This window comes from Cynocephalus volans, chromosome 17, assembly GCF_027409185.1.
Source record: "Cynocephalus volans isolate mCynVol1 chromosome 17, mCynVol1.pri, whole genome shotgun sequence".
Lineage (NCBI taxonomy): Eukaryota > Metazoa > Chordata > Mammalia > Dermoptera > Cynocephalidae > Cynocephalus > Cynocephalus volans.
The window spans coordinates 37,185,342-37,199,672 of record NC_084476.1 but is presented as its reverse complement, the minus strand read 5'-3'; the positions used below and the strand labels follow the sequence as shown (position 1 = coordinate 37,199,672).

The following is a 14,331-nucleotide window of genomic DNA, read 5'->3' as shown; positions in this document are numbered from 1 at the left end:
AAAAGAGCCTAGAGGCATGAGAGGTGTTGTGGTCTTGCAGTGACCCCAAATAAGCAGCTGGGGAAGAGGATTCTTCCCCAGCCAGATTCTGAACAAGTGAGAAATAAAGCCAGAGAGGAAGAGGTAGGCCCAAGGACCACCTTTATTACTGACAGAGGTTACATCGAAGGACTTGGCCCAGTGGGAGAGCCAATGCTCCTGCTAACTACACCCGAGAATCAGGCAGACTTGCCTACTGTACTGGTGTGCTTCCTGGAGGCAGGCAGATGCAGAGAAGGAAGGGTGGGGCTGAGCTGAGCACACCCAGAACTGCCTGTCAGGGAGCTTTCTCCACCTCTGCAGGGGCCAAGAGGAGCCAAGGTTACACTCAGTGGCTCCCTTCATGTCAAAGGAAACATCTTTGTATGGCCCCTTTGGAGTGTTTTTTGGCAGTCTCTTAAGACTAAAAATATCCATACTCCAAAATCCTGCGTGGAAAGATCTCCACACAAGGAAAGCATCTCCCTCTCCTCCAACCCTCGTCGACAGGGAAGTCAGTAACGTGTGGGTTTTTACTTCATCATTAACCCCCATCCTGGTACAGCAATGGCCTGTTAACATGTCTGTCTCCACTTGCTCCCTGGAGCTTCTTTTCTTCTCTGAATCCCCACTGCCCGGCACATTGTGCAGGCTCAATCAATGTTGCCGGACTGAAGTGCTGGGTGTCATTTAATTCTCTGTCCCTATCATAAACACTCTGGCATAAACACTCACGGGCATATATATACTCTGCCTCAGGTCCCCTGCTGGGCCCTGCGGGTATAAAGATAAGTAAGACACAGTTCCCACCCCCTAGGAGCCCCCAGTGAAGTCAGGAGAATGGCTGTAACAGCTGTACCCGAGAGGCAAAGGGATGTAAGTGGGGGGACAAGGGAGGAAAAGAGGTTTGGATATGAGAAATCAAGGAGGACTTTCTGGAGGAAGTTCTTTAAGCAGGAACTGGAAAGCTGAGAAGGATTTTTATCAGGTAGGCGTGGAGGACAGAACTTTCAGAGTTCAAGTGGCAAGGACACCCTGAGTCAAATGTGGGTATGCCCAAGGCACAGGGAGCTGACTGCCAGGGGGTAGCAGGCATGGGGGTGGATGAAGAGACATGGAAATTTGGAGAGGAGGCTGGAATGTGGACTGGGACCAGATCACGGTTCCCTTGATATTAGGACATCACATTTATGAAAAACCGTGGCCCTTTGGAGAGAAATAACATCGTGCTGGTAGACAACAGAAAGACAAAAAGTCCCAAGTATCTGGAAAAAGGATGACTAGAGTTAAAAGAAAAGAAGTATAATTAAAATATCAAGTGTGGGTAAGGGTATGGGGGAAAAGGTAATCTTGTATGCTTCTGGTGGAAGTGTAAATTGTATAGCCCCTTTGGACAGCTCTTTGGCAGCCTGTTAAAACTAAAAATGTCCATACTCCAAAATTCCACATGGAAAGTTCTCCACACAATATGGTTGAGTGAAAAAAAGCCAGCTGAGGGATAATACATACAGCCTGATGCCATTTATGTAAAATAACCACATGGACACACACACACACATTCACGTATATGCAGCAACACTATATGCTTTCTATGGGTATATATACATATATATATGTTTAAAATTTTAAAAGAGAGATGGTATTCATGGACTGTGTAATTTTAAAATTAATTAAAAGAGGAAAGTGATAAGGCAGCTCAGGGTTGTTTTTTATAAGAGTGGGAGGGAGGGATGTGTTTGGCAGTGGGTTGAGGGTGTTCTCAGTGTCTGCTGTGTTCTGCCATGCTGGGTGACTTCAATTAAAGCCTCACTGCCAGAAACAAAGCAGAACACGTGCCATCCTTTGTCCTCATTGTCTGATTTTTCTCTTTTCAGGCTTTGATCAATATTACCCGTGGATCCATGAATTTCTCAGACATTCCTGAGCTCATGGGGCCTCCGGTTTGTATCCACAGCTGCCCTAGAGTGAGGTTTCTACCCACACACCCCTGTTGAAACAAAGTTGGGTTGGTTTGGAGTCCTTTTACTCCCAAAGTACAGCTAGAATATATCAAAGTAGAATGGTAAGAGGACTTCGCATTTTTGAAAAGTTGCTATCACATTAAAAATTGATCCTGCAGAGAGTTTTGTCCAATGCAATGGAAATCTGCCGTCCCACTCATCGTAAATATGTGTAATAGAAATCAGAGAATTCTAAGTAACAAACCAGTTACTGTCTGTGCAACAATTTTGGCTTGCTTTCATTTATATTATCTCATTTCATGGAAGAGGAAGAGCCTAGAGAGACCTATCCTCGTGCTTATGGGGAAACTGGAGCACAGTGGGGAATGTGGCTTGCTTTCGTCTTTCTAGCCCCATTCTAGAGGTCTGGAAATGAACACACAAAGAAGTCACATTATTTCTGCAGTCCACAGTTGGCCCATAGCACAATAGGATCTAAGAGGAAGGAGGCTTCCTCCCACAGCCTGTGTAATAAATCCATGTTGCAACTGCCAGCATCTGCTGGTGGCAGTTGGGCAGAGAGGAAAGAGCTCTGGTCTTCGGCACCTTGAGGTTCCAGCCCCATCTCCACTACACACCACTCTGAGCCTCTGATTCTCTTCCCTGATAACACCTCACCAGTCTTTGGGGCAGCTTATAAGAGGTGAGGGATGGGAAACTGCTTTGCACACAGTGGTACTCTGTGCAAGTCACCGTGGAAATGGAAGCTTACAGTTTCACAGGTGCTGGGGCCACCACCCCTGAAGACCCCAATGAGGTTGGCCTGAACCCCTGTCCATTCATGACCTGGGGAAAACCCAGTGCCTGCCCCAGGATTTCTGCAAACCTGGCCTGGCACCAGGTTTCTCCTTCTGCCTCTGTTTGTGGATTGTCTGCCTGTCTCTTCTGTGCTGCACCCAACAGGGCTCCCTTTCCTTGATTTCTACTAAAACTCCAATAATCAACCCTGAAACAAACTAGCAAACAAAAGTCTACTCACAGATGGTCTTTGTTTTCCCCAGACTATAGGAAGTTTAGGGTGACAGGTAAGCTGATACTGAAGCAAAACACAGACAGCCTAAAATTGGAGATTGGGTGTCTGGGTTGTAACAGCGCCTGGCCTTGTCTGCTGTATTCCCTTGCCTCCACCCACTTTCCTTTTCCTCACTTCCTTCCCATTTGCTCCCCTCCCCTGGGAAGAATCCAGGCCTTCGGGGCCCCTTCATCCCTAATTCTGGATCGAGTGGCAGTTCCTGTTCAGTGACATTTCCCTCTCTGGGAGGATTCAAGTCCTGGCTGTCACCCTGATGCTTTTCCACCCTGCTATAGATACAGTATGTTGAGAAACATGTCTCTAGCTAGCTCGCTTGCTCGCTCTCTCTCTCTCTCTCTGTGTGTATATATAGAGATACAGATACAGATATAGACATAGACACAAATACAGATATAGATATCTATATATCATGCCAAACTCGTAAGCCTTTGATAGCTGCAGGTGTCTGGGGTTGTCAGGAAGAAGGGTCCTGGCCCCTGCGGAGTGGAGCACAAACTCTGTGTCCCAGGTCCTTTAAAATTCTCACTGCTACTCAGGGAAAAGAACTGAATCCACTAGCATGCACTTGCTTCCACCCCAGACACCCCAGTTCACCCCTGAGCCTACTCCTCAGAGTCTGATAACCAAGGTCCCGGTGCTGCATTCATCAGCCCAAAGATTTCAGACATTGAGCAGTTTCATGGAGGAGGCTGTGACAGAATGCGGAGTTTTGGTGGGGGGTGGAAAGGGTGACTGTGGGTGCCTCAGTGTAGTTTCTGCCCCCAGCACTGACTAGCCCTGTGACTTTGCATGGTTCCTGCCACTCCCAGACCTCAGTCTCCTCCTCTGCACAATGGGCTAATGAGCCCTGCTGTGGGAACATGCTTAGGCCTTTGGAAGGTGCTGGCAGGGAGTGGGTCCCTGAGGAGCAGTGTTCTTGCTGACTCTGGAAATCCTGCTTTGTCTTTGGTGTGTCACAGGGGCCCGATGGTGTGCCTGGGCTGCCAGGATTTCCAGTAAGTACCACCGTAGCCATCTTCCATCTGTGCCCTGGGGCTGTGCTCATTCCTTCCGCCTGGAATGATGTTTTCCTCCATGTCTGCATGACCAAGCTCTAGCGCCATCTTGTTCACTAACTCTTTCTCCTCGCTCACACCTGGAAGTGACAACTTCTTTAAGTTCCATATGGCTTTATTTTCACCACTCTTGTGGTCCTTTCTTCCTTAATGACAGTTATCTGTGCCCTTGCCTCTTTTTTCTCAACTATTCTATGACAGCTTATGTAGGGTTGGGTCTTACTCATCTCCCTTTACCCAGGACCACCCAGAACCTGAGCCAGCAGTTAATTTCCTATGAATGCGAGTGGATGAGTCTAGCATTTCAGATACATAAAGTCCCTGAAGAGACAGGGTGGTGGCGATGGAGGGTGGGGAAGGGAGGGGAACTATGGAATAGAAGTCCAACAATTAATTGTCTGTATGCACCACTATATGGCTTTCACTAGGAAAGGTGAAAATGCGTTTCTGTGTAGAAAGTCATTTATTTGTCCAAAAGGCTGAGTCTTGTTGAAGCCCAAGGCCTGGGATTTGCACTATTTCTCCAAGATACTGGAGCTATGAAAGGTCTGATGCCGACAGGTGACATGCACTGCTTCCAGGATAAACGAAGGAAACTTATTTAAAATGTCATAGAAATGTGTTCCTGATGGTGGAATAAGTGATCTTTTTTTCTATTTCTTTACACTTTTCTGAACTTTTTACATTTTCTAAAGGAGCATATCCTATGATAACACTAAAAATACGTGTTAACTAGACATTAAAAAGCAGGAGAGAGAGTGGTGGCCACAAGATCTCTTGGTGAGCAGGAGAGGAGGCTAGACCTCTGAGCCCCAGTCCCGGTCCCAGCTTGGCTGCTCCAAGTCCCAGGGCATGTTCCAGAACACATTCTCCTCTAAATGAGAGGTTCTGTGCGCCTGAGGGAGTCCCAGCATCCTTAGCCTCCAGGACCACTGTAGGGAGCAAGGAGGGGACCAAACAGGCAGGATCCAACTACCAACCTTCAATAAGGGAAGCTCCATTTGACATATTTTATATATTGGGCTTTCATTTGACTTCATTTTGAAAAAAAGGAAAGAGTTTCACTGCTAAAATATAATGATAAATATTTGAAAGCCACTGCTAGAATAGGTAAGTCACCCTTTTGCCCAGAAGACAAGACAGGGACTCAGTTAAGTGGCAATAAAGGGGTGAAATGTCCTTTGGGGCCAGCTTTGTTCTATGTGAGTCATCGTCTCAGGCCTTCAGTGTCTGTTGCAGTTGGGAAGAGGTCACCTCTGGCTGGGTGTGTGAATTTATCTCTGCAGAGGCGTGGAGGGCAGTCCTGAGGGGGACAACATGAGCATTTGTGCAGAGGCCATTGGGGATGCAGAGAGGTGAAGGGAGAGGTGGGGTGGAAGAGGAGGAGCTGAGGCCTGGCTGAGCTGGGCTTGGGTGTCAGGCTAGGGTGTGTGGATCCCATCCCATAGGTCGTGGGGAGCCAGAGAAGGAGTAGGAGTCAGGGAAGGTGAATGGTGGGGGAAGCGGGCTGCCTGATGGCCTGGGGGAGCCATGGACTGAGCAGAGGCAGCAGGACCAGGTAACAGGCTGTTTCAGTAGCACTCAGTTGGAGGAAACTAAGATGCAAAGAGGTGTGGGGCCTTTGGGCCTCCTAACACTCAGTGCTGTCTTCTTTCCACTAGACCACAATTTCTGAAAGTTAAGAGAATATCATGGCTAATCATGACTTCCATCTGCCTGGGAATAGCACTCTCTATTCTATTTTTTGAAAAAAAAAATTCCGATTGGTAAAGCATTTTAATCTTAAATAACAAGATTCCTTCCAATGATTTCTTTCAGGGCCCAAGAGGACCCAAAGGGGACACTGGTTTGCCTGGATTTCCAGGACTAAAAGGAGATCAGGTAAGGAGCCCAGGTATCTGGGTTGGATCGTGCTCCAGAATAGGCTACACATTTCAAATTGGCTGAAAGTAGAAAGTAGCTGTTAACTTTTTTCTTCATTGAGATACAGACTTGCCCCTTTAAATTGTACAATTCAGTGATTTTAGTAGATTCACAAGGTGGGATAGTCATTACCATTATCTAATTCTTGACCATCTTTATCACACCAAAAAGAAATCCTGCACCTATTAGCAGTCACTGTTTAGCTGTTAACTTTTATAATCTCAAGGGTCCTCCACGGTGAAGTTTGCCATGGTTGGTGATACCGATTTTCACCATAATTTGGAAAGAGAACTCAGTTGAACACTCTCTCGAATGCTGTTGTTGCACATGCCATACTTCGTCTAACTGCCTGTTGGGCATCACTGCTAGAATGTGCACTCCCTGAGGACAGGCTTTGTGCCAGTGTCTTTTCTAGAGCTCCAGAACTAGTACAGGGCCTGGTACACAAACGACACTGGAAATACTTGTCGAGGAAAGACTATATAATTAATGGATAAAATGAATGCTAATATTTAGAAATTATAAGTTGGGGCATTCTGCAGTTGGATGGCAGTCTTGGTCCAAAATCTTTGCCATCAATATTTAGCATACAGAGCACTTCCTGAGAACTCCCAGGGTTCAGAACTGACCTTTGTACCCTTCCACATTTGCCTCTTAGAATTAACTTCCCAGTTGGTCCAAAGACTGGATTGGATTAATTTCTTCCCTCATCCATTTATGGACTCATCCACCTTTTATCCATTGATGCCCTAAGGTGTGTCAGCCAATTTCCTGTCCTAGGCTCTAAGAACGTAGAAATAAGATGTGAGCAACAGATATGCAAAGAGACCGCAGAGAGCATGTCCTTTGCTGTCGTGCAGGTCTGCACTCCTCGTGGGGCACTGTGCAAGCCCCTGAACCTGCTGTGGGGAGGCATGGAGGGGTGCTGTGCTCTCAGAGAGGAGGCAGCTTGGGCTTCTCCCCTCTCTGCTGGTCCCCCACCCCCATTCCACACTGGCCTCCAAGGAAGAGAGAGGCTCTGATATCTATTGGGCCACTGTTGCAAAGTGTGGATGGCTGGGTGTTCTGGGCAAAGGTTTGGCACCACATGGGGATGATGTCTTGGGACGCTTTTGCTGCCACAGGTCTGCAGAAATGGAATGGGGCCAGGGCAGCTCTGGAGTGGGAGGATTGGCTCTTGCTTTAAATGCTCTGTTTCCTGTTTGGTGAGGTCAGATGGATCTAGAGAGACCAGCGTGCCACCCCCGCCCCTAACCTCCTACCACCTTGAATGACTGGGACGGGCGCCCAGGCACCTCTGCTCTGGCCATTGCGGCAAACGCACTTTCTCTTGCTCTGCCTCTAATGCTTTCATGCTTGCTGCTGCTGCTCAGGACTGCCTTTCCTTACCAGAGGCATCGTAAGATCCAAGTATCAGGTATGGGCTCAGGAGGATGGAGACAGATGCTGCTCTGCTTGCTTTGGTGCCATCGCCCTGGCTGCTTCCAGCCCTGTTGAAAGCACGCTTCAGTGTGCACCCCCCCAGATCCCCAGGGGCCAGCATTGAAGTCTGGGGCCAAAGCCTCAAGGTGACATAGAAGATTTCTCTCCCTGGCCTTGTTCACTGGACATACATCTTCTCAGAAGCCTCCTGAGGTAGTAGATGGTCTATGAAGACAGGATTAGGGGTGGGATCCTGCTTCCTTACCACCAGTCCACCCATCTCATGTTTCCCAACATCTGGGGTAGCTTTGCCTGACCAAGTGAGTATTTGCACATGAGCCAGGATTTTGGGGACAAAGTTGTACACAGACACACAAGGCCCCTATGTGGAGAGAGGCTTCTGTGTTGGGAGAGACATCATCTTTTTCCCAATTTCAAGTGTTTTAACAAGAATAAGTATTCTTGGAGGAAACAAATCTTGAGTTGCTAGGAAAACAAGCCATCAAACACATTAGGAGCCAGAGGTTCCGGGAGGGGCACCATGTGGCAAATGGTGGACCATATTAGGACTAGATCCTAGGGGTCTGAGAGTGAGGATGCAGATCTGTCCTCAGTGGGAGCCCTGGGGGGGCATAGAAGACATGTCTGTGATCTAGGACAGTGACTGTGATGGTGCACAGAGGGGACAGCTCAGAGAACATTTGGTCACACAGCAGGCTGCTACAGTGCTCTAGTGTGAGGTAGTGTTGGAACAGTGGGCTTGGAGGGGTGAGGGGAAGGCAGGAGTGGGAGGTCTTAGTGATCCTCTGGACAAGGTGGCAGGAGGAGGTTCAACTTCATCGAAAAGTTCTCTGAATTTCAGGGTGAAAAGGGAGAGCCAGGTGCAGTCCTCACAGGGGACATTCCTCTGGAAAGGCTGAAGGGGAAAAAGGTAATTATGCCACCAAACCCTGAAGGCACCCACTGCTTCAGGTTCCTGTCTTTGTTTCTGCCACAAACAGTGTTCCCCTGAGTGATCAGAATGCATCTTCCTGTTTTAGGGTGAACCTGGAGCACATGGAACCCCAGGACCCATGGTAAGCCAGAGCATCTCTCAGCTGGGTCTGCACTGGGGGTTGAAGCATTTATCTTACTTTGGCTCAATTAGATTTAGTTGTCCCAGTTGTGAAAATACAAAAGACGTGGTAAAATGTGCATTATTATGGTTAGGCTAACTGCAATGAAGTACAAATCTCAGCAGTTAACGCAATGGCAGCTTATTCTCGCTTTTGCCCTGTCCACTGCGGTTGTTCCCAGTTGGGCGTCTCCCCTCCAAGCAGTGACTCGGGGACCCAGGCTGCTCCCATTCTGTGACTCTGCCATCTTGTGGATTCACCAGCATCTTCCAGCTGGCAGGCTGAGGTTGGAGAATGGGAGGAGACAGTGGAAGATAATGAACATCACTTCTAGCACATTCCTCTGGCCAAAACTCCGATGCCTGGAGCTTCAGACATGTAGGTTAGCTGTGTCCCCAGGAAAGAGAGCAGAACCGGAATGTGGAGAGCACTGACAGTTACACCACAGTCCTTGCCAGCTGAAGATTGCCAGTTGCCTAGGGGACCTTCAGAGGAAGCCCGTGAAACCTCCCTGGGCTTTTGGACTCTGGCTGTGGATCTGCTACTTATGTGCTGTGAGACCTTGAGCAGCCCTCTTCTTTCTCTGGGCTTCTGTTCTCCCATCTGTACATTGAAGGGATTGAATTAGTACTAGATGATATTATAGGTCCCTTCTGGCCTTTCTGTTCTAGGAATTTTTAACCCATATGGGCTTCTGAGCAGTTTTCATAACTACTCTTTCTCTCAGGGATGAACCCTAAACTTCTCTGTCATATATTCTTCTCCAGAGAACAAAGAAAATTCAGGTGTAGAACATCCACTGTGGGTCAGACACTGCACTGATAGTTCTCATAGGCCATCTCATTTCATCTTTACCACCCTGAGAGGTGATTATCAGAACCCTTATTTTGTAGATGAGGAGGCCAAGGCTCAGAGAGGTTAAGTAACCTGCCCACTGTCATACAGCTTGTAAGTGGCAGAGTGGGGTTTTGAGCCAGCCTGTCAGACTCCACCACCAGAGAGGCTCTGTCCAGGCTCTTTCCACCACACCCCACAGCCTCCAATGGACAAGCTGCCATTGATTCTTTTGGAATATTTTGGGCTAGAGAATTGTACATGGAATTTGGTTGAAGCTGGCTCTCAGGCCTGGGGAGAAAGAATCACACATTTCTTTAACAGACATGTGTCCTTCATGAATGGCCCGTAATCTCCAAGGTGCTTCCTTCAAAAGACCTTCTGAGGCCTTTGGACCCTTAGGTCAGGCAGGAAGAACACCCTGGAGTGAGATGGCTGAGGGCTAAGGCAGACTGGGAGAGTCCTGTGTTACCACTGGTTAGCCGCTTGCTAATCTCCAACACTGTGGAAGGGGCAGACAGTTGGCAATGGTGGCCAGTGGGTGGCCAGACGCCTTGAGGTTGTTCCCACTGAAACCCAGCTGTGCACAGCTTGCCAAACACAGGCAGTAAGGGGCACCTTCTTCTAGTTTGCATCAAGGTGCCATATGGGGCAGCTGTGGCCCTGGTGACTAGTATAGCTTACAACTCCTTTACAAATTCATTAGGGTCTCGTTACTCAAAGTGTCCATGGACCAGCATCATTCACATCACCTGGGAACTTCTTAGAAATGCAGAACCTCGGGCCCCACCCCAGACATACTGGATCTGCATTTTAGCAAGATCCAGGTGATGCCTGTGCACATTTGGGAAGTGTTGCACTAGAACATAGCAGCCACGTGGCCTGTTAACCCCTCTGGTGTTGCTTTTCTTTCCCTAAGAGTAATGTGGACTGGGTACTTTACATACAATCCTGTTTCAATTGTTTTTATTTGCCACTTTTCAGGGCATGGCTATACATGTTAATTAATGGTAGAAGGAAGAAGGGATGTGGCGGGCCCTAGGCTTAAATGAGTCATTCCTCTGGGAAACAGGGCAGACCCAGCTATAGGAGTGAGAAGGTGCAGACTGAAGATAGAACATGTTCTGGGAAGAAGTACATTACAGATGGCATTGTAGGCCAAGTAGTCGCTGGAAGGCATGAGGATTCCTGCGGGAGGTTGGAACAGGAGGTTGGAGGAGTGGGCAGCCACTCTAGAAGCATGTGGACCTAGAAAGCCAGCACTGAAATAAGTTCTATGGGTCAGGGACTCTGCTGGAGGACTGGGATTCCAGGCTGAGACTGCGGACCCTAGGGACAGGTGGAAGCGAGGCAGGAACCAATTCCTGGAGCAGGTTATCAGGAAAGGCTGTGTTATCTAGAATGGGGGATGTGGTGAGCCCTGGGACATAAGACCTAGGGCAAAGGTCCATGTTCTGTGCCTGCCCAGCACCGGGCTACCTGGGTACTAGCGCCCTGAACTCTTGACCTGCTCCTTAGCTCTGACTGAGAGGGGTTGGGTTCAGAGTCTGGGAGAGGATAGAGCCTGTAGGAAAGGGGTGTGCGAGGGGGTGGAGCAAGTGCTTCTGGCTGGGAGCAGAGAGGCCAGAGACAAGGGGCCAGCAGGGGAGCACTCATGACTGCTCCTCACCATCCTTCCTCCTCTCAGTGGTTCATCATCACCACCGCCAACAAAAGCAGGCTGCACACCTGCATCTCCCTGTGATTTTCTGATCTGGTGTTTGTTTTGCATTTAGGGGCCCAAAGGCCCACCAGGACACAAAGGAGAATTTGGCCTCCCCGGACGACCTGTAGGTATCAGTGTTCCTCAGACTAGATGTAAGGGGAGGACAATGGGCCAGCCTGGCCTGTGGGCAGTAGGTTTACTAACATGTTCCCTGTGGTTTCAGGGCCGCCCAGGACTGAATGGCCTCAAAGGTGCCAAAGGAGATCGAGGGATTATGATGCCGGTGGGTCAGGGTGCCACAGCCACCATCCCCATCCCTGGTCACTCTGGGAATGGAGCCAGAGGCTGGTGCCCAGAGAAGGGGTGAGAGAGTGCCATGAGTGGGGCGTGCAGACTGAATGTTCAGGAATGTGGTCTTCTCCTACCACCACTTCCAAAGGTCCTCCCACCCAGCTCTGTCCTCCAGCTCACTCTTGGAGGGTTCCTGACACCTAAAGCCCCTTAGTGGAGCATATACTTCCTTACGCAGACCCTAGAGGGAGGGTAGGAAAAAGCAATCTAGGCATGCTCGGGAAATGTGGTTCCAAATGCCAGGCCTTCTGACTCTAGGGTAATGTCCCCTCTTCCCTCCTTTACATAGTCCCAGGGATTGCTCACATCACTGGGGGCTCAGTAAAAGGCCTCACGAGATGGCAAACCTGGGTGGCATCAGCAGGGCCTGGGGTCAAGGAAGAGGAAGCCAACATTTGTTGAGCAACTATCATGTACCAGACGTGGTGCAATGTGCTTTTAAGGACAGTATCTCACTTAGTCTTGGTGATAACTGACCCACGAGACACTCCGAGGTCCTTGTTTTACACAAGAGGAAGTTGGGGCCTATGGAAGTTAAGGTACTCACCAAAGGTGACACAGCCAATAAGCACCAAACCAAGATGCGAACACAGCTCTCAGTCCAGTGCTAGGGCTGTCCGCATCATTCTGTGTCCAGAAATCCAGAAATACGGTTTTACTGAAGCATCAGGGGTCTGCCTCACACTCATCAAGCCCACTGGAACTGTTAGGTAAACTGATGCCTTCATTTAGAGTGGTCAGTATAGCTCCTGCATGGACTAGAGTCCTCATGCCTGCCCATCAGAGCCTCCTGCTGCAAGATCCTACCTCTGGACTTGGAGGAGAAAACATTGCGTCTTATTAAGGCCAGGCTGACCTAGCTTTGAGTGACTCTGCTCTCTAACAAGAGTTGTGCATTTATTTTTGCCTTTCTGAGGTCCTCCCCCAGGCACCATCTCATGTTAGGGATTCCCCCGCCATCTCCACACTAGGGGTGCTCTGATAAAGAGGCGGGAGTTGGCTCAGTGTTGACTGAGTACTGCTCTGGGAATCAGAATCTGGGTTCCAATCTCAGTTCTGCTGTAAGTTGCTGTGTGGCCTTGAGCAGGTCGCTTCCTCTCTCTGGGCCTCATTATCTGCATGTGTCAACCAGAGACAATACTTACTGCTCTGCTGTCTCCCCTGTGACTTGTGAAGATGCAGGGAGGTCATGGATGTGGAAGTGCTCTGTCATAGGGACCAGCCTACCCGAGGGAGAAGTTAGCTGGCTTCAGAGGACCCTCCTCTCCTTGCTGTGTTCTCAAACCCCGGGGGGAAGTATCCTGCAGCTGCCTGCACCCACAACAACCTGAACTCAGGAACGGCCTTCCTTTTCTCCCTTCAGGGCCCACCTGGCTTACCTGGTCCTCCAGGCCCCCCTGGATCACCTGGAGCTGTAATTAACATCAAAGGAGTAAGTTGGGATTGGGTAGGAGTTGACCATCGTGGGGGATCGGTCACTAGGCTGGCCTGTGCCGGAGTCGTGTGTTCTGATGGCCTCACCTCTCTTGTTCTCATTTTCCACAGGCTGTTTTCCCAGTACCCGCCCGGCCACACTGCAAAATGCCAGTAAGTAGCAGTCACTGCCTTAAAGAGCAGACTTTCTTATAGATAACAACGCAGAGAAAAAGATCAGTCTTTGTCTGGGGCCACTTCTGTCCACAGCTGTCCTCTCTGATGCCTTCTATCACCTACATATAGACCCTTAAGTGACTAAAAGCTTCTAGATAACAGACCATGGCAATGAAACATACTGGATCTTCTAAGGGTGTACACACTGGCAGGTTCCTTGTTATAATACCATAAAGAAAGCAGTGTCTTTTGTTATTGTGGCCACATTAGCTTTATGCTGGGGGCCGTATACAATCAGAGAAAGTAGATCCCTTAAAATATATAGATGAGAAAAAAAGCAATGCCAACCTGTGGTCTTTGCATTCAGAACTTTGTGCTAAAGTCTACAACTGTGTTCTGTCCTTTCACAATGATCACACTACTGCACAGCATACAAGCCTGGCAGGCAGGGATTATCTCGCACTTTCTACTGAAGCAACAAACTGTGACTCAGAGAAGCTCACTGACTCGTTCAAGGTCACAGGACATGACGGAGCTGGGACCATAATTCAGGTCTCCTGACCATCAGGCAGCAGGTGCAGACACTGTGATTCTGGGGGTCAGGCACTTGCCTGGTCCCCTAGCCAGTTAGTGGCATAGTCCCTGAGGTTTCACATATTAGGAGACTTGTTTCTGTGGGAAAACCCAGGTAGGGTGGGCCTCGAGAGCAGGCATTAGTCACAAACCACGCATAATAATTCTCTCATTCATTCAACAAATATTTATTGAGTGCTCACCTGGTGCCAAGTACTCTGCTACGCTCTGGAGACACAAGGGTGAACTAGACAGGCGTGGTCTCTACTCACAGGAGCTTGCAAATTGCAATTTAGAAATATTCCTTGAAGCAGGTTCATAATTGATGCCTGTTGGAGGTGGTGATGAGGCTTGGGTCAGAGGCTTCAAAATGACGCAATTGGCTGAGTGTTTGCCCAGACATCTGTCTATGTCTAAACTTTGAGGCATCAAGTCTGCAGTCCAGGGCCCAGGAACTTTGGCCTGGAAGGCAGAAGACAGGACCCACTGATGTCAGGTGACTAAGGGGCCTGCTGTCTCCCAGCTCTATGCAAGGACAATAGCAACCCAGTAGGTATTTATATTGATGGCCCAGAGAGAAACATACAATATCAGTGCTGGGGGGACCCTCCTGGGAGATTGCTGCATCCCACCTCCTTATCATACAGGAGAGACTGCAGCCCAGACAGGCAAAGGGCTGGCTCCAGGTCCCACAGCGAATGAGTGCCGGAAG

At 49.0% G+C, this 14,331-nt stretch overlaps 1 protein-coding gene across 1 annotated transcript in view; it reads left to right on the top strand.

Annotated features, from left to right (window-relative positions):
- Positions 1 to 14,331, top strand: part of COL15A1 (collagen type XV alpha 1 chain) — a 105,127-nt gene that overhangs the window by 71,966 nt on the left and 18,830 nt on the right. Inside the window, exons 21-29 of the mRNA XM_063081849.1 lie at positions 1,893 to 1,958; positions 4,011 to 4,046; positions 5,925 to 5,987; positions 8,314 to 8,382; positions 8,492 to 8,527; positions 11,176 to 11,229; positions 11,329 to 11,388; positions 12,820 to 12,888; positions 13,002 to 13,043. Of these exons, the coding sequence (XP_062937919.1) occupies positions 1,893 to 1,958; positions 4,011 to 4,046; positions 5,925 to 5,987; positions 8,314 to 8,382; positions 8,492 to 8,527; positions 11,176 to 11,229; positions 11,329 to 11,388; positions 12,820 to 12,888; positions 13,002 to 13,043 (495 nt within the window). The remainder of the gene's footprint in view (positions 1 to 1,892; positions 1,959 to 4,010; positions 4,047 to 5,924; positions 5,988 to 8,313; positions 8,383 to 8,491; positions 8,528 to 11,175; positions 11,230 to 11,328; positions 11,389 to 12,819; positions 12,889 to 13,001; positions 13,044 to 14,331) is intronic.